At 41.9% G+C, this 25,975-nt stretch overlaps 1 protein-coding gene across 1 annotated transcript in view; it reads left to right on the plus strand.

Moving 5' to 3' along the window:
• LOC137432612 (sulfhydryl oxidase 1-like) overlaps positions 1–25,975 on the plus strand; it is a 160,413-nt gene that overhangs the window by 39,267 nt on the left and 95,171 nt on the right. The window contains exon 3 of the mRNA XM_078782791.1: positions 22,090–22,138. Within this exon, the coding sequence (XP_078638917.1) occupies positions 22,090–22,138 (49 nt within the window). The remainder of the gene's footprint in view (positions 1–22,089; positions 22,139–25,975) is intronic.

Raw genomic sequence — 25,975 nt, forward strand, 5'->3', positions numbered from 1 at the left:
CGCCGAGCGGAGCGTGCGTGAGTCGGCCATTGTGCGCCCGGAACTCCCAGAACCAGCTGTCTGCATCGATGCACCACATTATGGACCACATGTCTGTGGCCGAGCACCACTTATGGACCCCATGGGTTGGGGCGTGGCCCCTCTGCTAGAACCGGCCATGAGGGCCCGAAATCTTGCTGGCGGACCTTGGCCACAGGGCACCGATGCCCCACAGGTGAATCACACGTAGTCGGCCCTGTGGGCCATAACTAAAGAAATAAAAAAACGGACACGTTAGGTGCATTTTATTGCAAATAGGCCGCCAGCAAAGGAAAAAGACAACAACTGGAAGAAATTATAATAGCCAGCAGAGGGAGCCGTAGAGCAAGAGACCACCTGCAGGGTTAGGGGTTGTTGTGGTTATATTTATTATTGAACAATGATGACCGTGCACCGATTGGTGCTTGAGGGTGCTTTCATGGTGCATTGATGCAGAGCAGACTGTCTCCCCCCCAGAAAGAACAATCACAGGTCCTGGGTTAGTTTTGTAAATAAAAGTAGCATCAATTGTAAATAATGCTCCCCACCGTCAGTGTGTAGTTTGAAGACCATTCCGCAATTCGGTTAGCTGTGGGCATGAGTCTGTTAGGCAGGGTGCAATGGAGCAGCGGGACATATTTATTTATGTTTTAAAACTGTCGCACTCGGGGTCAGGTTAAAAGTAGAGAGAACTACAACTACGTGTCACACTAAATTAAAGTTGTAGGCCCGGGCCGTGCCTAAGAGGAGGAGGGTGCAGTGTTGCGGTTATGAGGATGGTATTTTTTTTATTGTGTGCTTTATTATTATTATTGTCTATTCTGCGCCTCCTGCCTCCAGAGTTGTGTAAAGGTAAAAAGGGCGTCCCGGTAGTTAATTCCATGAAACACCACATTGAAGGATACTATAATACCCTTGTTCAGTAGTTTATATCCTTATTATGTGTTTTAGGGTAAGGCCTTGTCTTCCATTAACATGACACTCCATTGTACCAAGTGAAAAAGATAGATTCCCTTCATTCCCATTCCCAAAAACCGCCATTTCCCCTTTTGTCAATTGCCATTCACATTGCCAATTACATCCCCTCCAAAGCCGCCATTGAACATGTGCTTGGGTCGGGGAAGAAAGGCGTGGCCGCCCGTCGTCATCAAGGGGGGAGCCAAAGGGTCGCGCGACCAACCATGGCCGAGGTGAGCACACCGATGGGCGTGTCCTGAAGGCCGGCGGCTTAATCGCCGGAGGCGTGATAAAGGCGCGCGCGCAAGAGTGACCAAAGGAGAGTTGCAAAAAGGTCCAAGGCTGAGCTGAGCTGAGCTGCGTGGTGAGGTGCAAAAGGAAAGAGCTGGGTCGTCAGAGGAGAGATGAGCTATGACAAGAGCTGAGGTGAGCTGCGTGGTGAGGTGCAAAGAGATGAGCTATGACAAGAGCTGAGCTGAGCTGCGTGGTGAGGTGCAAAGAGATGAGCTTTTACCAGAGATGAGCTTTTACCCGAGATGAGCTATGACAAGAGCTGAGTTGTGAGGTCCAAAAGCAGAGATCATCCAGGGAAGCACAAAGCCTGCTATTCGTCACCTTGCTCGCCAGCGGCAGTGTCCACAGCAGCAACAACACTCGACAGCCGTTTGGGGCCTGGACGGCGGTTTTGAGCAGGGCCGCGAAGGGACGGCGGCTGCCGAACGCGCCGATCGTGCTGCCAGCTCCGGACCTTCCTCTCCTTTCCAGCCAATCCTGCCTGCAATTTCCCCATTCGTGTACGTGAGTTTGTTCTGTTCGTTCTGTCCTGGGTAGTCAATTAAGTCTGTATAAGCTAGTAATTTGCACTGTGTCACCTGCTTTTTCATGTCCCCTGTAAATAACCGTGACTGCTCTTTTTGCTTGTGTGTGTAATAATAAATCCCGTTACTCTTCTGTACGTCTTCTTCTTCCTCTCTACATTCGGTCATTTTAGACTTTTCCACATTGAATAGCTGTAGCGCGATCGGGCCAACGTTTGGGTGAATCGGGGAAACTGTTAGGTCGCGGGGCCTCCGCTCGGCAAATATAACATCCTTAACCGCGGACCATAACAATATACAGACTTGGCATTTAATATAGAATATTTTTTTTGTGGGGGTGAACTTACTTTTCAAGATGACTTAGAACCAAAAGTTCATTGGAATTATGTTGAAATTATTCTAGATTTTGTTAATGTGACCTTTAAAAGAAACAAAAACCACATTTGACATTTTGAAGCAAATAAATTGATCCTTGAAAGTGATGTAAACTGATATCGAACTCAATTGACGGACAGTACTGTGTTAAACTTCTGTGCGTTTTCCAGAAGTGTCTCTTTATTTTGCACATTAGCCAAAAAATTTTTTTAACAAAAACAAAAGTTCAATTATGACTGGGATTACGGACAGTAAAATTACAGTTCAGTACTTCGTGTAACCCCCACGAGCATTCAGGAGAGCACGTACACGTTGAGGCATGCTGTTCACGAGATTTGCCAAGGTTTGGACAGGAATCGCTTGCCATGCAGTTACAATAGCCTGCTGCAATTCACGCACAGAGGCAGGCTGCTGGTCCAAGTTGTCGATTTGACGCGTTAATTCTGCCCACAAGTTCTCTATCGGATTCATATCCGGGGACATGGCAGGCCACTGCATATGCTCTACACCCCGGTCAGCAAGAAAGTGTTGGATCATGCGAGCATGATGAGGCCGTACATTGTCATCTTGGAAAACAAAGTTTCCTCGAAAGGCTGCACGAACAAATGGAAGCAATGTTTCTTCCAGAATGGCCCCTGTGCTTGAACTGGTTCAGGTTTCCATTCAGTACAACCAGGTCAGGTTTGCCCCCTGCATGAAAAGCAGCCCAAACGGTCACCCTACCACCTCCAGCTTGGACTCTTGGCACTATACAATCTTCGTTGTAGGCTTCATGCACTTGTCTGCGCACTCGGACGCGGCCATATTGACGATAGACCAGAAATCTAGACTTGTCACTGAAGATCACGTGATTCCAGTGTCCTGGCTGCCATTGACGGTGCTCTCTGGCCCACTGCAATCGGCGCTGGCGGTGTTGTCTGGTCAGACGTGGCTTTCTCAGGGGACGCCTGGCATGATAGCATGCTTGAACCAGTCGTTGGTTGACTAGCCTTCTGGATACAGGCACATTTGTCAGTTGCTGCCACTCAGCCCTAAGCCGATTAGCTGACTTGGTACGGCCATTGCGGACTCACCGGTGCAGCTGGCGATCATCCCTCCTTGTGGTTCTGCGGGGACGTCCTGACCTCGGTATTGGAGTTGGGACACCCCTCTGAGCATTTCGTTTCAGGATCTTTGACACCTGACCTTGAGTGATGCCATATTGCCGAGCAATAGCATGCTGTTTCATGCCGGAATTTCGTAAAGCCACCACTAAATGACAAACAGCATTGTCGAGTTGACAGACCATCTCCAGGGGAAGCGGCAATAACTTTTGTAGACGCGCAGCAGTTGTTTTCCACTAATACAGAATGCAACAACCCTTATATACCCGATTGTGAAGACAATCGTCAAATGTACCTGTCCGTACATTTTGTCACGCCACCTGTGATATTATCCTGTTATTGACTTCTTGCTACGACAGACAATCGGTGACATGGTTCTTTTAACAAAGAAATCACCGAAGCATAAAAGAAACTCCCCAGATTGATATACCGAGTTCAGAAAGTAAACCCAAGTCAAGAAAAAATATATATATAGTTATGTTTGTGGGAATGTCACTTGTTTACAAAAGCATGCATAGACGATTCGTGTTGTTTCGCGTGTATTGCCAGTTCAGCTGAGGGGTCCCAAATAGGACCTTTTTGTAGACGTATATTTTTCCTTTTTCTTAAAGTTTACCTCATATCCACTCCCTTTACGCCACGTGATTTTAACTGTTGTTGGTGGTGCATAAAAACAGCTCTGGAAAGGATTTAACCCTTTTTCTTTTAAGCAAGAAATTGTGAAAAGAGGAAGAGCGTTTGGGTGGTGCGGTAAAAATGAATGTTTGCTCTCAGCGTGAACGGCTTCAGTGAGCATGTTGGTGTGAGAGGCTTGATCTCGATGAGCTTTCTGAAGGATTAATTGTGCATGAAGGAGGTGGACAAAAAGGAAAAGAGCGTATTCTGTGGAAAAAGGTGCTTCTTGGGTCTCTGTGGGATATATAGACGAGACGGATTTATGGAAAAAGGCCATGTTTAAGCTTCGAGGTGAATGTTTGGGTAAAAGTTGGGAACCTCATCTTTTAACATAATTAGGGAATGCTGAATTCGATTAACCCGGTTGCCAAGCCGAATTTTGAGTGTTTGACCTTCGAATTAGCATAAACAAAATGGCCGTCAAATTGCCATTTTTGGACATTCTTGGGACAAGCATTTATACGTTTATCGTATATATAGTCAGGTTCACTATGTTTTTTCGTTCAAAATTTTGGTAGATTAGCAAAACTATACATTTTTGGAATATTCAGAGCATGAGGAATCCAAAAATTAATGTTTACATTTGCGTAGACACCTTTGCGAAAATGACACTCAGGACAGTGATGAAGATCTGTAAAAGCATATTCCTGAACGGTATAGACCTCGTAGATCCTGTGTATAGGACTTATAGTTCAATCTGATACTACTGTAGAAGAATTTGTAGCTGAGAGACTCACAGGACTCCAATGACCGGACACAGGTTTACAAAAGGTCTGGTTTATTAACTGGTTATTCACTTCATTCCATTTACCAAATAATACCGCATAATATAATGGATCAGGTTAACTCTTTTCCAATGTCCTTCTCGTTCGGCTGATGTTCCTCTGCCACTCCCGTTGGTCAGAGCTTCTGTTAGCAGCTTCTGTCGACTCCACGTTTGCTCTCGTTTATATGACATCAACTGGACTTAATCCCCTCTCCGCTAATGCCCCGAGGTCATGCATGTACCAAGTCCTGGTATCAGCTCGCTCCCCTCCTGTTGTGAGTTCCGTTTACCAAACGATAGGGGGGTGCTTCAGCCAGGGGCTGTGACCAGGTGGACAAGAGATTATCATGTTCGGGCGCATTCCTGACTCATTTACAAACTCGTCTTTCACAGAGTTTGCATGTAAAATGTATCTGCTTTGTTACCAGGTTAATTAATAAGTTACCAGTGCCAATTAATAAGTTACACTGAGTTACACTTCCACAATTCCCTCATCTTTTTGTTTTTTGTTTATATTAACCATTAATCTAAACATCAATATAAGTAAACAATCAATCACTACAAGTAAACATCATTACAAGTATAAGTAAATAATCAATCACTTTGGTAATCAAATTCCCTTGGGCATACACCGTCATCCTGCAAGAATCACAAAACATTTCGTTGGTCATTGACTCCTTCCATATCGTTCAATCTATTGCATTTGCATCACAAATATATTTTCAAAACAACACTTCACCATCACCAAGATACAACAATTTCACTTCATTTTCAAGTTTTGTAAAGCATCTGCACCATCTGGTAAAAAACGTTTGCCTCCACACAAATGTTGACTTTGTTTGAAAGGAAGGGCTGATCACTTGTGTTTGAATCCTGGTATGAAACATTTTCTCCTAATGTCTTCATAGCTCCTGCACTACTTCGTGTAGGATTTCGCTGTTGTGGTAACATTGCGGAGTCATAGACTGACCCTGCTCTCCTTGTAGCATTCTTGCCACTTTTTGCTGTAAACCATAGTAATTCCTGAACACGGCCTTCACCCAGTTGTAGTCGACTTGCCTCCTCCCTCATTGTGAGTGGGCAGCAAGTATTGGTGTGACGTTGATTGGCCAGCAAGATGTGGAACAGGGATGCCGGATGCATCCACAATGATGTTGGGACCATGGTGTTCAGGTCATTCATGGTCCTTACCAGGAGCAACCAGCAGAATCGTGCACAGCTGTTGTGACAAGGGCACAGCCGTTTTTGCAGCTCCATGCTGGTTCCCCGGACGTTGGTGAAGTAATAACATATGTCCCCGCATTTCACAGAGGTTGCAGGTAAAATGTCGTTGTCCTGCAACTTCTGATGTGGTGAATGTTCGAAGCCTTCGAACAAGAGTAAGTGATCGCCTTTCTTTCATATGTTGCAGTGTGATCCAGGCAAATGGTCACATAAATTTCCTTGGTGAAGGTAAGCATTCATCTCCTAGTTACATGGGAGAATGTCTTCATCATTCTTTGAGAAAGAGGGTGTATGCCACGGTTAACTTCATTTTTTAGCCACAAATTTTCTGTCTCGAACTTCTTCCCAATTCCGTTAGCAATCCCTCCAAAATGTGATCTCGTCTTATCCTTATGCTCAGTCACATCTGAATCTGCTTTCCGCACACACTGGATCAGATAGGGTACATCTTACCATGAAATCAGCATAATCATGTATATCTTCCGACAGTTTCACATTCAACAATTTGTTGTTTTTCCTTAACACAAACGTTATATTCATTTATATGCGTCACACAAATAATATTCAATCAGGTATGTATTTTATTACTAAACTAAGAATAGCATTGTATATGATTACAATCACAAACGGGAATACCTAATTCCCAACAACAATTTTTTCCAAACCAACAAATTAAACATAATGTATTATTACCATAATTCCTCTCCACTTTTTCTTTTCCCTCTTTTTCCTAACAGTGTGTCACTCGTGGTGATATGAGTTCACTGATATTGTAATTGACACAACTCATAACATTGTCGTTATGCCATTATCTTAATTCTACTGTTTCATTTGCAACATCACTTGATTTAATCTTTTAATCTCAGTATTTATGTCGCCATAAAAGTCTTCCTTTTCTGGTTCCACATTTCTTTCCTCATTTGTCACTTCATGCGTTATCATCGTGTTGTTGGTTACCTTATTCAAACACACCGTCACTAAGGCTTTCAAGCAAGCCACCACTAAAACAATTGCCAATATAACTACTAAACCAACAAACAAGTCTGCTACTCCTTGTATATATTCATACCTATGACATAGTTATATGTCGATGACATTTAACATTATATACCAAACTAACAAGCTTCCTAAAAGGTAAATAAAGAAAATCCCTTAATATGTAACATAATCACATTATTTGTCTTGCCCTGATCCCCCTATCTCCCGGGGTTGAACTCAATCCCCTGATCATGAGTGTAGTTGTGATACATTTTTCACTCATGTTGTATTAATATCAGCAGGTAATTGTATGTCATGTAGGCAAATAAATGTCACTATCCCAAGTAGGAATATCACATGTTGAAAATGTAATGTTTATCAATGCAAGGGGTGTTAAAATGTAATTCAAATGACTGTAAATCACGACTATCATTTATCTACCACTGAATGTTCTGCTGGGCTGCTAGGTGCAGCCTCATTTTCTGTGGGATCGTCCACCTTAGCCCCATGTGCTTGTTTGCAATGAGGGGCATGAATCCAACTTTCTATTTTGGGTCCATATTTTTTTTCTATTCTTATCAATCTCCTATGGTTTATCATTTCGTTCCAAGATACCGCAACCAAAGGTTTTAACCAAAGCTCTACCAAACTATTTCCAATTTGAACAAAAAATGCCAGTGAAACAATGATTCGAAGAATTAACTTCAAGGGGTCAATGAATTTATTCTATAGCCAGATCTAATTTTCCCATCCAATAGTTTGCCTTGCCACATGTCATATTATAACACCTTAATAAACCTTCGAAAAATGTTTCCCATCTCAACAAATTTCCTTTTTTTTTTTTTCAAATAGCCATGTGTAACTTACGTATTTAACTACAATTTCCTCTCAATTTGTTTGGCCTAACTGGCCGCAAAAGTGGCTGCCAGCATGCAGTACCGTTTTTTATCTACCAAGGAAGTGTTCCACACAAGACCTCTACCAAAATGTTGTTTGTAAAAAACAAATCTGGGATTTCTGATTACATGGATGCACACTCTCAGGACATTTTCAGGCTGCTGTTAACAATCCACTACGATAACTTAATTCCTTTACCCACAATCAAATAATTAGTACAAATTGAGGATATTATCCCTATCACATTCTTTTATAGATTCATTATGTTGGATCTAATTTTTTCCCAATAATTTTCCACTGCTGTAAGGCGGAACAATAGCTCTCATAAGTCTTAGTAATATCGTACTTAATTTGCCCAGCAGCGAATAATTTATTTACTATCCTTTCTCATCTGTTAACCAGTGACTTTGTTTAAACTCCAGAACTGAAAACCCACAATAGTTCAAACCAGCAAAATTTTCTTTACTATTTTCCCATATCATCTATGCCTAAAACACATCCATACATACAGCACAATTTATATGCTGATAAAATTCAAGTTTATATATATAAAAATCCGTGAGCAGAGTACTCTGGGAAGTCAGTGTAAGACCTCTCCCAAATTTGGCTAATTTTGTACTCCCACATTTTTTGTACTCCCACATTGTGTACTCCCACATTGGAACTATCTATTTTCAGACAAGGCACACTGTCGGTGTCAACAATCTTGTAAGATTGATACACAAAAACACACACACACATGCATTATGCATATTTGTTTGCGTTGGAACCATTATTTACAGATCAGATGGGTGTCAATTTTATTTCAATTTCATAAAATTTGTCAATCAAATTAAAATGCTTATACACAAATAAACTAAAAGTCTATTCTTAGAAAACCCCTATGATGTCACATTGAAATTACCCTTTCAGTTCCCACCATAATTTATCCAAATTTGACTACACACCCATTTGCATGTCAGTCGACCACTGACCTATCAATCATGCGGAACACTAGTCCGACATTCCCACCTGATCATCATGTGACCCTTGTCCCTTGGTTTCAAAAATTTGCAAAGCAATTGTTCCAACTTTGTAAATTTAAAATTGTGTGCCCAACATAAAAGATCCAATTTCGGCATGTGATCAATTAATTACTAATTTGCTTACAAGCAAAAGAAAAAATGAATAATTCTTGCTCCGAAAACTTTTCAGACCCAAGAATCATCGACAGTTATTCATGTTTGTCCAGTAATCGAATCTGTTGAGGCCAATCATCATTTGGGATTTGCAGCAATGAAGGCCTAATCATTGTCTGAGGTATCGGTCAGCACTGGTACCCTTGATCTTGGTTTACCCTATTAACTTGTCTTCCTTTTGGTATACGGACATCCTCTTTTCCAATGTCCCATCCGTCCACACTTGAAACACCGGTTTCTGTCGTTGTCTGATCTGTGCACCTGTGCATTTGTATTGCTGGGCTGCATCTCTACATCCCTGAGTTGCCACTGCAATCTCTCGTTGTCTCCTGAAACACGAAAAAATTCTCTGTACCGTCCTTTTTGGGGAGACAACTGGAAATCAGATGGGACAACTGTCCCTTTCATTCCTAATTTCGAGGGCAGTTGTGCATTTGTCTCCTCCACTGTATCCTGTATCCTTTTTATTTTAAGTTCTAGATCCGTTATCCGTTCTTGCTGTTCCCGTTGTCTGGATTCACCATCCCAAAGATGGAATGCAAGCCAGTCTACCGTTAGATTCTGTCTCTTCCTGGCTTTCAATCTTTGTTCCAATCTTTCCAATCGACTTCGCTCAAATGTACCATCTCTTGGAAACTCCTCATCATGTCCCTTTGTCCACAAATACCAATTCTCGACCTGCCTTATAGCTTCTGCACCATAACGGTCGTACATATGATGTGTACAAGTACCTTTTTGTGGAATCTCTGGTTGTCCTTGTGTATTCTTGCAGGCTCCATTTCCCATTCTGCCTTTTATCAAAGTAGCGTTGGATGTGTTGTAGTTTGTTCCTCTAAAGCTTCACTCGTACCTCCAGGAAGGGTCTCTCCACCTGTTCACACGGTGATTTCCAGAGAATCTCCCTCAGCTGTGGCTTTTGCACAATCCAATCTCACAGATCAGTATTTGCAGATGAGCCGGAGGGTCAGTATGAAATGGGTGAATCCTCAGGTGTCCGCTCTGTTGACGGGGAAATCACACAATGGTAACCGCACATATATATCTGTATATAAACTCACCACCTTGCTCAATTTTCCCAGGTTGTCTCCACATTGTTAATATCTCGCAAAGATATCAAAGCTTCTTTCTTGAGACCGCATTTTCATCAATCAAACAATCTATTCAATTCAATTTATTCAGTTCAATTTATTCAGTTAAATTTATTCAATTAAATTCAGTCAATTAGATTCAATCAATTAACAATTCAATCAATTATTCAATTTCAATTAATTCATCAATATTCATCAATAAATCAAATTAATCATTTTGGATGACTCCTTGCATAAGCCCTTTCCCCAATGATGTCAGGACAGGTCCATCCATTGACTGAGATCGAATCTCATCGGTCGTCACCTCTGGTTCGTACCTCATGTTAATTGATGAATCACCGTCCTGTCCTAGGGTCATATCTGACATATTTCCCCATTTTGCCTGGTCTCCACAAATTTTCTTTGCAACCACTAAAGGCAACTCATCCTTCATTCGTGAGACAGCCAAAATGGATGGCAGATATTAAAGTTCTTTGGGAAAAATATCTCATCATTTTTCTTTTAATAGTACCCAAATCTCTTGGCAATATAAATTTCGTAAAACTCCTGAAATAAGACTGTAAAATTCCTTCAATCATGCTAAATTTGGAAACTCCATCGCTTGTCACACCCAATTTATCCCATAGGGCTTGAAAGTTCTTTCCCAAGTTCATGCAATCATTCTGCATTTGAACCCTATGATATCATTCATAATAATCATCATGATTTTATCGTCATGGTCCTATCATAATCATCTATTTAAAACGAACATTTCCTTTATCACCACAGCTATGTGGTATAATCAACAATAGAATAAAACTGTACATAGCAACAGGCTACCTCATGGCCACTTAGTATACCTATTGACAATAAGTCATAACAATATCGAATAATCATTGAACAATTCAAAAATCGCTTCCACTGCTCCAGCCGCAGCATTCGTCATTTTGTCTGCTCGTCCGCATGACCAAAACGAAATAAAGGGAGCTCAACCATTACACAGCGCTTTTAATGGCGCATGCCATAGAAACTCAACGCAATTTCGACTCGGCCAGAAAACGAGCAAATTTTGCAGGATGTTAACTGGAATTAGTCGTGAAAATATATCCAAAATACTCAAAAAATAGACACCCACAAAAATAAACAACAAACCCAAACAAACCCAAGGTCGACCCTCTTACACAGTAAATTACATCATTTCAGCATCGTATTGATTGCTGAAATATTCCAGGGTTTATACACACCTTAAAAGAGGTATGCGTGGTGTTGCCCCCTCCCACGTTTATTCCAGGGTTTATACACACCTTAAAAGAGGTATGCGTGGTGTTGCCCCCTCCCACTTTTAATTCCTCATTAAATTCCTCATTAAATTACTTATTAAATTACTCATTAAATTACTCATTAAATTACTCATTAAATTACTCATTAAATTACTCATTAAATTATTCATTAAATTACTTATTAAATTACTCATTAAATTACTCATTAAATTACTCATTAAATTACTCATTAAATTACTCATTAAATTACTTATTAAATTAACTTACATAGTTTCAGCATTGTATTGATTGCTGAAATATTCCAGGGTTTATACACACCTTAAAAGAGGTATGCGTGGTGTTGCCCCCTCCCACGTTTATTCCAGGGTTTATACACACCTTAAAAGAGGTATGCGTGGTGTTGCCCCCTCCCACTTTTAATTATTCATTACATCGTTTCCATTTAAAAAAACATCGCTTTTACTGCTCCAGTCGCAGCATTTGTCACTTTGTTTGCTCATCCGCATGACCAAAACGAAATAAAGGGAGCTCAACCATTACACAGCGCTTTTAATGGCGCATGCCATAGAAACTCAACGCAATTTCGACTCGGCCAGCAAACGAGCAAATTGTGCAGGATGTTAACTGGAATTAGTCGTGAAAAATATATCCAAAATACACAAAAATAGACAAAAATACACCCCCACACAAATAAACAACATTTATTCCGTTCAACAGAACAAACATTTCCTCTATCATGACATGCATGTCTTCAAAATTATATGACCAAGAGAAAAAGTAAAATTAATTAAAAACTGCGGGCAGTGATGATCCGGGGACCATACCGCTCCATCCTGATTGGACGAGTGCGTGCTAGAGTCGTTAACAACGACAGTCCAGATCCGATTGTTCAAAATTTCAACTCAATCGATCGAAAAATGAACGCAGGGATGCATTTTAAAGGTGCAGTGGCACTAACTGAGTTGCCACGAATATGGCCACGAAATTGCCAATATGGCCATCACAAAATATTTTCCTTAATCAATTGGCTCATAGCATAACCAATCTGTAAGTATTTCATCCGAAGATGTATTTCTGAGGACTTTTAATTAAATAAGTCATTTATAAATCAACGAGTTAATTTATTAAATGATTAATCAATAAATCAATATTTTCCTTGACAGCCACATCACTTGGTCAGTGTCATGTCCAAATATCAGCTTCCTTACTCAAAAGGTGCCTGAGTTAATGTAATGTAATTACTGTAATAAGATTACTGCAATTACTGTAATGATTACTGTAATGACTGTAATTACCGGAACTGTAATTACTGTAATTACCTCAGGTAATTACTGTAATGTAATTGCTGTAATTTAATAAGAAATGTAATTAATTAAATAAGTACTTCTATAATCGCTCATAATTAAATAACTCGTGAATTCTTATCCGGTTTATTTAACATTTGAGTGTCCCCAAAACGTTGGAGCAAAACGTTGCAACAACGAAAGTAAAACGTTGTAGCGACGTTGTGGAAACGTCAGCAAAACCCAACATTTGAATGTTCCCAAAACGTTGGAGCAAAACGTTGCAACAACGAAAGTGAAACGTTGTGGCGACGTTGTGGAAACGTTAGCACAACCCAACATTTGAATGTTCCCAAAACGTTGGAGCAAAACGTTGCAACAACGAAAGTAAAACGTTGTAGCGACGTTGTGGAAACGTTAGCAAAACCCAACATTTAAATGTTCACAAAACGTTGGAGCAAAACGTTGCAACAACGAAAGTGAAACGTTGTGGTGACATTGTGGAAACGTCAGCAAAACCCAACATTTAAATGTTCACAAAACGTTGGAGCAAAACGTTGCAACAACGAAAGTGAAACGTTGTGGCGACGTTGTGGAAACGTCAGCAAACCCCAACATTTAAATGTTCACAAAACGTTGGAGCAAAACGTTGCAACAACGAAAGTGAAACGTTGTGGCGACGTTGTGGAAACGTCAGCAAAACCCAACATTTAAATGTTCACAAAACGTTGGAGCAAAACGTTGCAACAACGAAAGTGAAACGTTGTGGCGACGTTGTGGAAACGTCAGCAAAACCCAACATTTAAATGTTCACAAAACGTTGGAGCAAAACGTTGCAACAACGAAAGTGAAACGTTGTGGCGACGTTGTGGAAACGTCAGCAAAACCCAACATTTAAATGTTCACAAAACGTTGGAGCAAAACGTTGCAACAACGAAAGTGAAACGTTGTGGCGACGTTGTGGAAACGTCAGCAAAACCCAACATTTAAATGTTCACAAAACGTTGGAGCAAAACGTTGCAACAACGAAAGTGAAACGTTGTGGATTATCCCAATGGATAATCCCAATGAATCACAATGCAATCCCATTAAAATCCCATTAAAATCCCATATCTTGTCACCCTTTGCATTGTTGAAAGCAATTAATTCCATAACTCAATATTACCTCTATTTATATATACTAGGGCGTGCCCGCACGTACGTGCTTGCCCGTACGTGCTTGCAAAAAAAAAAAACATGCGTGCAAGCAACAACAAAAACTTTATAACCACGTGGCAGTAACGACCACAGAACCCCCCTTCTATTTACATGCAATGGTTTGGTCCATTCGCAAAGCCAAAGCGAACGACCACAGAACCCCCCCTCTATTTACATGAAATGGTTTGGTCCATTCGCAAAGCCAAAACGAACGACCACAGAACCCCCCCTCTATTTACATGAAATGGTTTGGTCCATTCGCAAAGCCAAAACGAACGACCACAGAACCCCCCCTCTATTTACATGAAATGGTTTGGTCCATTCGCAGAGCCAAAGCAAACGGCTTGCGAGTACGGTGACCATACCTTGGGACCCACTTGTCCGATTAATTTCAAACCTTGACAAATTTTCCATTCCTTCCCTTCCTGATCTTTCGATGTAGGGCTGGGTTCTTTTTTTAGGATCATGTTGCATCGAGCATTATTTTCCAAAACAGTGTGAACATTAAACCACACCAAAACCTCTGACACCCCACCATTAACACCTATTGTAAGCGTGCCGAATCAGTAAGCATCACCCCTTCTATGAGCCTCGACCAGAGGGTGGCTGTTACTCGCAAACACTCGTCGCTAGCTGTTCCATTGTCTGCCGATTCCCACTCTGCTGTTTTTGTCTCATAATCACCAAACAAGAACAGTACACATTTCCTGTAATTATTTCTCATAATCAGGATAAATTTGGAACAGCCCTTAAACTAACACCAAGCAGATCAATTTTTATATTTAGGTTGAGGTTTCACACAAACTGGTTAACTAAATAATACAGAATTATTTTTCGTTAAAAAAACAACAGCACTGGTTCCGTGTCACCCATGCTATTTATCTGGCAAATTTCGTCAAAAAACAACAACAGCACTGGTTCCGTGTCACCCATGCTATTTATCTGGCAAATTTCGTCAAAAAAAACAACAGCACTGGTTCCGTGTCACCCATGCTATTTATCTGGCAAATTTCGTCAAAAAAAACAACAGCACTGGTTCCGTGTCACCCATGCTATTTATCTGGCAAATTTCGTCAAAAAAAAACAACAGCACTGGTTCCGTGTCACCCATGCTATTTATCTGGCAAATTTCGTTAAAAAAAACAACAGCACTGGTTCCGTGTCACCCATGCTATTTATCTGGCAAATTTCGTTAAAAAAAAACAACAGCACTGGTTCCGTGTCACCCATGCTATTTATCTGGCAAATTTCGTTAAAAAAAACAACAGCACTGGTTCCGTGTCACCCATGCTATTTATCTGGCAAATTTCGTTTAAAAAAAACAACAGCACTGGTTCCGTTTCCTGGAAGCGTCCTGCAAAACGCTTTGCTTCTCGCAAAACGTCCGCCAATGGGAAGTAAAGGGAGGGAAAAGGAGCGGGAGGAAGAGACAGGGTGCCGGAATGGACATGAGGGACAGTGAGGGAGTGTTGGTATGCAATTTTTATCCAATCGCCATCTTTCACAGTAATTCTGGACCGGCATGAGGTGGGATTGTCTGTCATGAATTTATTTGTTGATCGAACGAGTTTTAATTTGTCTAAATCCGACCAGTCGTTTCCAAAGATATAAGCCTTTTTGTCGCAATACCATAAATTGGAATGAGGTAAAAATATATATATATAAATATAATTATCTTTCCCGGTTCCCTGTCGCTCGCCGAGCGCCGAGCAAGTCGCTCGCTCGTCGAGCAAGTCGAGTGCTTTGAACAAGTGCAAAAAAAAAGAAGTACTTTATACGTGTACGGGTGGGTAAACGAGTGTACCGGCCTTACACGTCCTGGAAGCAAACGGTCGCAAGGTGCACGCTTGCTCCGTTTGCTCTCAGGTCACAGTAAGACCCTTAATGACCAGCGCAAAAATACGTATTTACAGAAATCATTTAGAGAAAACACGAATAAATAGAATCATTTAACACGTTTCATCCTTGTATCACCTATGGACAATCGCAAGTCCCACACAAATCCTCCATGTATATACAACATAACTATTCCCAAGTTCGTAAATCATACTGGACCAAAAACAAGACACACTTACCTTTTAAAGACTTGTTTGTGTCCAGTTGATGTCAGCGGTGCCTCCAAATTGTAGAAGAATTTGTAGCTGAGAGACTCACAGGACTCCAATGACCGGACACAGGTTTACAAAAGGTCTGGTTTATTAACTGGTTATTCACTTCATTCCATTTACCAAATAATACCGCATAATATAATGGATCAGGTTAACTCTTTTCCAATGTCCTTCTCGTTCGGCTGATGTTCCTCTGCCACTCCCGTTGGTCAGAGCTTCTGTTAGCAGCTTCTGTCGACTCCACGTTTGCTCTCGTTTATATGACATCAACTGGACTTAATCCCCTCTCCGCTAATGCCCCGAGGTCATGCATGTACCAAGTCCTGGTATCAGCTCGCTCCCCTCCTGTTGTGAGTTCCGTTTACCAAACGATAGGGGGGTGCTTCAGCCAGGGGCTGTGACCAGGTGGACAAGAGATTATCATGTTCGGGCACATTCCTGACTCATTTACAAACTCGTCTTTCACAGAGTTTGCATGTAAAATGTATCTGCTTTGTTACCAGGTTAATTAATAAGTTACCAGTGCCAATTAATAAGTTACACTGAGTTACACTTCCACACTACCTATAACTTCCTATAACAACCTATAACTTCAAAGGACTTGCAATATCATGTATTATGTAATACAGTTATATCACAAATATAAAGACAATGGTTTTCAATTACCTTTGTTTGTTGCTTTTCTATAATCCTGAGCACTATTTTGAGGCCTTTATTGGATTCCTTGACCCAGAAAACATAGGATTAGTATATTTAATTAAGTCTCTAGGTTGACTAGAAGCCGAGATCGCGCAAAATATGTATTTGATGGCGGCCATTTTCAAAATCAAAAATGGCGGCCATGCAGGTGTCTGTGCAAATGCCAACATTGATTTTCATATTCTCCATGCTCTGAAGATTCCAAAAATGTACAGGTTTGCTAATCCCAAAATTTTGAAAGAAATTATATTTGTTAACATAGTGAACCTGATGAACACATGCAGCTCTTTGTGGTGATCTAATCGAATCTAATCTATCTGGTAATCTCGCTAATCTTCATTCCAGCGCAGCCCACAGTTTTATTATACAAATGTTAATACATATACCTGTAGTATATATTTGAGGCTCATAAATGTTTCTTTTTAGTTGGAGGCGACGATGGATCCAGTAGTTACCTTGAAGAGGCCTTCGTCTGTGGATTACAGCTTGTGTATATTCTGCCAAACCCATAAAGGCAGAGTTCCTCCAAGTGAAGCAAGTGATCATGGACTCGGTACAGTAAGGACTGCTGCATGTAGCAGAAGGAAGCTGAGGGACTCGAATAATACAGATTTGATTGATGATCGTTGAATCAACCTCTGTTGATTCAGCACGACATATGTTGTTCTCCACGACTGGTAAACCAGAAGCAATGTCACCGACAAGTGATGCTCTTCATTTCCATTTGATGTGAGTACACTAACAAGCCATGGTATGGAGAAATGCTCATTGTACCATACCTGACCCTCCTGCACCTGTGGAAATGGGATGGAAACGTGGTGATTCAGGACTAGAGCCTATTCTGATATCATTGAGTCCAATCCCAGAAAGTTTGTTGTGCATGCCAGAAGCAATGCAAGGCTCGACGCTGCAAATGTCGCCATTCAGAGTTGAGGTGCACATCAATGTGTGCCTGTCAGCAGCAGAGTGATGATCAGACCCCTTGTATGAATTTGATGTAGTTTGGCAAAACAACATGTGTGATATTCCTGAATGTTTTTGCTTCATGGCCATGTATACTTAATTTTAGAATAAATGGTTGTATGAAACATTGTCTTATTAAAACCATTTCCCATTTTATAGTATCCAATTTCAATATCAGTTTGAATGTCTCTTTCAATATGTCGCCAACCATAATATAGACGAGAACGATTTATGAAAAAAGGCCATGTATAAGCTTCTCAGTGCATTTTGGGGTAAAAGTTGTAAAGTTAAAGTAAAAGAGCTGCATGTATATACATGATATATAAATGCTTGTTCAAAGAAATTGTCCAAAAATGGCAATTTGGTGGCCATTTTGTTTATGCTAATTATAAGGTCAAAAACTCAAAATTCGGCTTCGGAACCAGGTTAATCGAATTCAGCATACCATATTTATGTTAAAAAGTGAGGTTCCCAACTTTTACCCAAAAATGCACCTAACATTCATATTTCTCAGAAATCCTTCTAGTCTAAAACGCTATATGCTTCATGCTGTGATCGGGCTTGGCGAGTGCTACATGAAGGAGTCGACCTCGATGAACATTCTGAGCTGAGGGATTTACTGTGTTGCATGGAGGAGGTTGAGGAAAGGAAAAGGATCAAAGGAGAAAGGACTTGCAGAGCGTGATGACTGGTCCATTCACGTTTGTTCCCGCTAAGCCCTGCTCTGGCAAGCGTCGATGATACTCTTCAAACAGGCCTGAACCCCATTCCATTCCTGTCCTCGTATCCCGTTTTATTTCAATTCCCTGCAAATATTGTTTTTTTTTAAATTTGCTTCCCTTCCCTTTCCCTGCGTTAGATGGAGGATCCGTGTGTGTGATGTTGTGTCGGCCTTTCGTATCGGATGTATGTGGCCTGTGTTAATTCAGTCTGTCATTATTAATTTATTAAGTCCGTCATCATGCTCATATGATTTGCTTGTTGTATCGTTTTGCATTTTTTGAAGTAAATTTCTTTTTATTTGATTCTATTTCATTTTGTTTGATTGACATTTTTTGGATCGGGTTGCAAGCTCCCCGAAGCCGCCAGTGTGGCAGTTTAAACTCTTTGCAGTAAGCCAAAAGTTCAAGCTTCCAACAACCGCCCAGTCAGCTTTCAGGCCTCTGCCCGGCGGGCTGGGGATAGGACCTAAGGTCGCTGACATTAGTCACCCTGTAACGCACTTTGTTGGGAGTGCCGTTTGGGACTCTGGTCCTCAGGTCAACCCCATCACCCGTAACAATATATATATATATATATATATATATATATATATATATATATATATATATACACATATATTGTTGTGGAAATGAGAATTGTGTTTTTTTTATTGTTGTAAAAATATCACCCTCCTTCCTCCAGTTGTTGTGTATAAAGGTCAAAGGGCGTCCCTTAGTTAGGTCATATACAATCACGTTAGCCAATCATAGATTTCCTCCTTGTTGGTAGTTATTTCCTTATTCTGTGTATTAGGTTAAGGCTTTGTCTTCCATTAATTAATACTCCATTGCACCGAATTCAAATAGATAGATCCCCTTTTTCAAATTCCCCCAAAGCCTTTATTACCAACTGCATTTGCCTCCATTGAGCACGCGGTCGGCTCGGAGAAGAAAGGCGTGTCTCCACCTCGTCATAAAGGGGAGGAGTGAGCCGGCCCTTGCCGACCAACCCAGAACGAGGGGTTTGGCTTTGAGAGGGTGTGGGGAGAACCGTCGAGTAGGTTCGCGAAGGTTCAAGGGGGGGGGCTTATATAACCCGCGGGAGACGCCCCCACCTGAGATGAGTCCAGATGAGCTACGGAGATGAGATACAGAGGATGAGCGCTTAAAAAGCACGCGACGCACCTGAGACGAGCTGCGTGATCCAGGAGAGGAGAGAGGGATGTCCCATGAGCTTTAAACCACCACAGCTTTGAGCTTCGACGGCAGTTTTCGACCGTGGCCGCGAAGGAACGGCGGCTGCTGAACGTGCCGATCGAGAAGGGGGCGGCAGCTGCTCACTCCCGGCCCGACCGTGCTCCGGTTCCAGTTGGACCTTCCCCTCCTTCCAGCCAATCGTTCCTGCCTTCATTCCCCAGTCGTGTAAGTGTGCTCGTAGTCTGTCTTTTGTCTTGTCCTGGGGTACTAAGTAAGACTGAATAGGTAAGCTAAGGTGCACTGTGTCCGCTTCTTCTTCTTCTGTTTTTATTTTATTATCCTTCCTCCTCCTTGGTTGCTTTCAATTGTGTAAATAGTAAATAAATCATATTTGTATTTCTTACCCTTTGCCTTTCTTTCCTCTACATCCGTCGTTGTTGTCTTTTCCCTCATTGGACACCTGTGGCACGATTTTGGCCAACGTTTCAGGATCGGGTTAGTCTTGGTAACAGTTCATGCCACGGTTGCTAAACACCGCTCGGCAATCAATTAACATCTGTCCGCGGTACGAACGGGGCTGTGCACCGGCCTTTCCGGAGGTCGCGGTGCAGCTTCAGGGACCCCGTCGGTCAGTCACAAACGAGGGGACTAATCCCCCCTCAAAGGGGAACCATAGGCCGACGTTGGGTTCCGCAACAATATATATATATATATGTTGTTACGGTCGCGGCTAGGATGTTGTTTGCCGAGCGGATGGCCGCCGCGCCCGAACAGTTACCCCGACTAACCCGATTCCTGAACGTTGGCCGAATCGTGCCACAGATATTCAATGAGGGAAAAGACAAAGGCGACACAGATGTGAAGAAGAGGAAGACAGAAGTAGGGAATACGAATATAATTTATTGCTATTTACAACCAAAAGTAACCAAGGAGAAGGAAGGATAATGAAATAAAGACAGAAGGAATCAAGAAGACACAGTGAAAATTGCTAGCTTATCTAAACAGTCTTGCTTTACCCAGGGACAGAACAAACAAAGACAGACTCACGCGGGGAATGATGACAGGAATGGCAGGAGGTGGATGGCTGGAGGGAGAGGGTGAAAACTGGAACCAGAGCACGGTCAGGCCGGGAGTGAGCAGCCGCCGCCCCTGGTTGATCGGCACGTTTTGCAGCCGCCGTTCCTTTGCAGCCATGGACGAAAACTGCCGTCGAAGCTCAAAGCTGTGGTGGTTGAAAGCTGCGGTGGTTGCACTTGTTCTCTCTGACTCCCTCTCTTGCTCTCTTTGCTTCGTTTTTCCCTCTCTCTCTCTTGCTCTCTTTGCTTCGCTTCGCCCCTTCTCTCCTCTCTCTCTCTTAGTCCAACAACTTCAAGGCTTTCGCGCGCTCTTTATAGCGCCTCAGGCGATCAAGCCGCTGGTGTCCAGGACACGCCCATCGGTGAGCTCACCTCGGCCCTGGTTGGTCGCGCGGGCTCCCGATCCCGCCCTTAGAGGAGGTGTTGGCAACGGCACGCCTTGTTCCCGGCGCTGGGCCGACTCCTCCCACCTTCGGCTCCGAGATTACCTCGTGGCTAATGGAGTCTTGGGATGAAACAAACCACAGCTGTAGCAACCCTAACAAACCGCCCAGTGCAGTTGGCAATTGAGGCTTTGAGGGAATGCAGTTGGCAATGGTTGGAAGGGGAATGTGAAGGGAATCTACTCTTATTTCACTTGGTGCAATGGAGTATTTAAATTAATGGAAGACACAGCCTTACACTAATACACATAATAAGGATATAACTACTGAACAGGGATATATGGTGTCCTGCGTGTATGTTTTATGGAATTAACTACGGGAATGCCCTTTGACCTTTATACAACAACTGGAGCAAGGAGGGCGATATTTTTACAACAATTTACACAACAAAAAAAAAACACCATTCTCATATCCACAACAATATATATATATATATATTATATATATATATATATATATATATATATATATATATATATATATATATATATACATACATACATACACACACACACACACACACACACACACACACACACACACACACACACAAGGACCCATTCACATCTCTCACCTGTGACTGGAGGGAATAACCATTTCCCTCACACCAAATCAATTACCCCAGGTGACTATATATGATTTTCGAAAACTTGACTCCTCCCATGCTCTTCCAGCCAAATAAGTTGCCTAAAGTAACCTGAAAAGCAACCCTAAGGTAAGCCCTTTGCCATTTCAAACTCTACCCGAGTTCCTCGACAGTTGCAAAGACATACACAAGTAGTTCATACATGAGAATCCCAATGCTGCACACCTCCTCAGCTACCGGACTGGTTGCATCGCTTATTGGCATATCATCAGCAACAGCTTAGACAGAGGCATGCACCATTGCACCAACGAGGCTCCCAAACATGTACCACATGCAAAATCAATCTTTCTTTAGTACTGGGTAAAATAAGTGCTCAGTATTCGGGTTCAGCACACCACTTATTTTAAAGATTAAGAGAAATTGATTGTGATGTTGTTTTGAGTAAATTTGATTTTGTATATTTCAACTGCTGATACATGTCGATGTTTTTGTGTCTGCAGTTTATTCAAGCTTTCTCTAATGCCTCTTTTCCTGGAAGCACTTACTCAGGTGGGAATATATCACCAGCAAGAAATGAATGTTATTCAGATTAATATGAAGCATCAGAGGATCTTGACTTGAAAGCTAATAATTGGAAATGTTTACCTGCATGCAGTTCCACATGAGTGGGGGGCAAACTCCTCTTGGTGATGTTTTCTGCCTTTTGGCAGGTTCATAGTTTACATTGGTGCCACCCGGACTTCTCTGTTAATGAATCTCATCCGCAGAATTTTGTATCAACTGTCATATTTCATTCAATCTTTTTTCTTTAATACATGGTCCTCGCTCATGGAAGAGCTAGGATACAGAACAGATCAGGACACAACATAGTGCTTTCAGAAAGTATTTACACCCTTGACATTTTCCACTATTTTGTGTTACAGCCTGAATTTAAAATGGATTCAATTTAGATGTTTTTGTCACTGATCTACACATAATATCCCACAATGTCAAAGTGGAATTTGTTTTTTTAGAATTTTTTGACATTAATTAATATGAAAGGCTGAAATGTCTTGAGTCAATAAGTATTCACCCCCCCCCCCCCCCCCTCCTTGCTATTGTACTCCAAACTGAGCACAGGTGCAACCAATTTCATTTGATCATCCTTGAGATGTCTCTACAACTTGATTGGAGTCCACCTGTAACCAATTCAATTGATTGGACATAATTTAGAAAGAAAGACACATTTCTATATAAGATCCCACAATTGACAGTGCATGTCAGAGCAGAAACTCCACCATGAAGTCCAAGGAACTGTCCGTAAAACTCCGAGAACAGCAGGAGAGAGGGGAAAGGCCAACAGGAGGGTGGAGGGAAAAAGTCGATGGAGACAGGCAAACAATGGATGCAGGTTACAATGAGGGGTAGGGGGGGGGGGAAAGCAAGGGGTAGGCAAGATGGATGCATGAGCAATATTTTGGGAAAGTTGGGGGTGGTTTAACGGGTGGAGAAAATATCATGGGTTTGGATTGGGGATGACTTGAGATGATGATGAACAGCAGTCATGAAGACCTGGAGGGAAGATTGAGATTGAAGAGGATGTGGAACGTGGTTCCATAGGCAGGAAAAAAGAGGATGAAATGAGTGGGGTGTGTGTGGTTCTGGATTTAGGCAGTTTCACTAGGAGGGGGCTGCTGGTGGACCTAATGTGTGCTGCAGATACCTGGGAGGGACAGAGCACAGAGAGGGCAGAGGGTGCAAGACCAGAAATGAGGCAGAAGATGACAGAAAGACCACGTCCTGTCAGTGATGGTGAAGTGATAGGCCCAAAGACTCAGCTTCATCGCGAGAGATTCCAATGATCTTGAAAGCCTTGGTTTCCACAGCATCAAGCTGAGCAATATGTGAGGCAGTGGAGCCAGCCTCGAGGGGAGAGCAGTACTGTATCAAGCTGCAGATGAAAGCCTTGTCGGTCAATAGGAGCTCAGGTGTGTTAAGGGTGGACTTTGCACAATGGAAGATGCCAAGTGGGAATCTGGTTTTGCAGGCCAACTTTGAAATGTAACTTGCCCAAGAGAGATCATGGCTGAGTGAGACCCAAGAGTTTGAGTAACGGAACCTCTTTGAGATGGCTGTTAAGAAAGTGGATCGGAGGATTTGCAGAATGGTCCTTTCAGAGAAAGACAGAGTGTCTGGGATTTCTTAGGATTGATAGACATGTTCCAGGTGTTTGTTTGGCCAGAGGAAAGAGGCTGATGCCTGTCAGAAGGATGAGGGATGTCACGGCAAAGAGTGGAGTCATCAGCAAATAGATAAAGAGGATTTCCAGAGAGTCAGTGAGATAATTTATGAATATTGTTAATAAGATGGGGCCGAGAACACTGCCTTGGGATACTCCAGCATTGGCAGGGAGAGTAGAAGAAAGGGTTCCGATGAGAGCCTCATGTTGGCTATGGGATTAGAGGAAGTCAGAAATCCAAGAGTGGAGTTGGCCTTGGATTTCATAGGCAGACAGTTTGGAAAGCCTGGCGGGATGCCAGACTTTATTGAAAGCTCAAGATATGTTGAGAGATTGTGCTAATGCCATGTCTGATATTGAGGGCCTCCATCCATTGTTGGGAGAGCAGAAACAGCATGACCAAGGTAGAGTGACCAGGTCTGAATCTGAATTGATGATCCGAGATGAGGCTGTTGCAGAAAAGGAAGGATTTCATATCAACTGCGATGATGTTTCCATGACCTTGCTGATGGTTGGAAGTAATCTGGTTGGTCTGTAGTTAAGGGGATCAGTTTTTGCACCTTTTATGTCATCTAGTGATGTTGGCTGATTTCCAACATTTTCCAATCTGACATCATTCTGTCTTTCTCTCTGCTTCTTTCCTTCCATACTGCCTTCACCCACCTTTTTTTATTTTCTCGACCGGAGTGAGGCTCATGGAAGAGCAAGGTCGAACTGACAGTGAGACAAACATCAAGGGGACAAACATCTGCACGATTCTCTTTTTCGTCGGCTCCCTTTAATCCTTCCAATGATTCTGCTCCGCTATGTTTTTGTCTTGCTCTGCCTCTGTGTATCGTTGATGATCAAATACAGTACAATGATGGTAAATGTCGTTTTTTCGTGCAATACTGCTTGAGCTTGCTCATTTTTGGAGTTGCTCTGAAGTTTTAGTATTTCAGGGAAAGCCCGTAATGAGATCCGTCACTTTTGGGTGTTGATGTTGCCTACCATTTATTCCTCTCAAATAATGTTCCAAAGCAACATATATTAAAGCTTATACTTTTATAAAACTTACCGATTTCAACACCGTGGAAGGTCTACTGAACTTTCTCAGGAACATGATCAATGTGCTTCTTTGTGAATGACGTAGTGCTAGGAATTCAACTCAGTTGTGTAATGCTAAGAGGCAAGAGTGAGCTGTCAATATTCAGGAAAGATCAACATTCGGTCAAGATTAACTTTGAGAAGACAAAGGCAATAAAAACGCATTGACTTATTGAATACACTTTGCTAAAACAGAGCGGTACTGATTGCAGCTCGTATCGTTACATCCCACTATCGTAGATGACTCAATCGTGCACTCTCATTTTGCTCCTGGATCGTAGAGGGCCATTGCACAATATTAAGAGTATAAATTAAAACTACAATCAGAGACATTTACAAGCCAATAAAATGTCTCCCCCCTCACGTCCTCCCATCGCAAACCACTTTGACCTCTGTATAAAAGGAAGACATCAGATCAACGTTTACCTGTTTTAGTCTGTAGAGACTGTGACGAGGTATGTTTGTGCAGGTCTTTTCCACATTCGTTAAAATAGAAGAGCTTGGTTTTCCAAAGCAATTTGGGACCCGTTTTGAACTTTGACCCCTGTATTAATTGAAGAGAGACAAAACCCACCTGCTATAATCTGTAGGAGCTGTCAGGCCATTTTTGGGGGCAAAGTCTTGTCTGGATGGGTTGGAATGGAGGTGTGCAAGCCAAAAACACTACTTTGGTGACCAATTTGAACTTTAACTCCTGTTTATAACTTTTCAATGCATCCCCAACGGGGATGCTTGAAAGCACCTTTGTACCAAATCTCATCTCAAACACGAAGTTCGTGTATTATTTTTAACCTCTTAAAATTGAAATGGGGAGGTGGACGGAAGTGTAAATAAATAAAAAAGAAAAGTGGTCTTGGGTGTATTGGATGGACATCCATTCCAAATTTAAAGAGGATTGGCTCAGAAGTGAAAGAATTATGTACAATTTTATTTTATGTTATACATATATCCATGCACTTGTGACAGTGTCTGAATTAACATCTTTATGATTTGTCGTTGCGAGATGTCTCCTCCGGGGCTTCGCGGACAGTGTGGACATTGTGGCAGTGACGTCACGATGTTCGGTCATAGGTTGGAGCACT

The sequence above is a fragment of the Myxine glutinosa genome, chromosome 8, assembly GCF_964187855.1.
Source record: "Myxine glutinosa chromosome 8, kmMyxGlut1.1, whole genome shotgun sequence".
NCBI lineage: Eukaryota > Metazoa > Chordata > Myxini > Myxiniformes > Myxinidae > Myxine > Myxine glutinosa.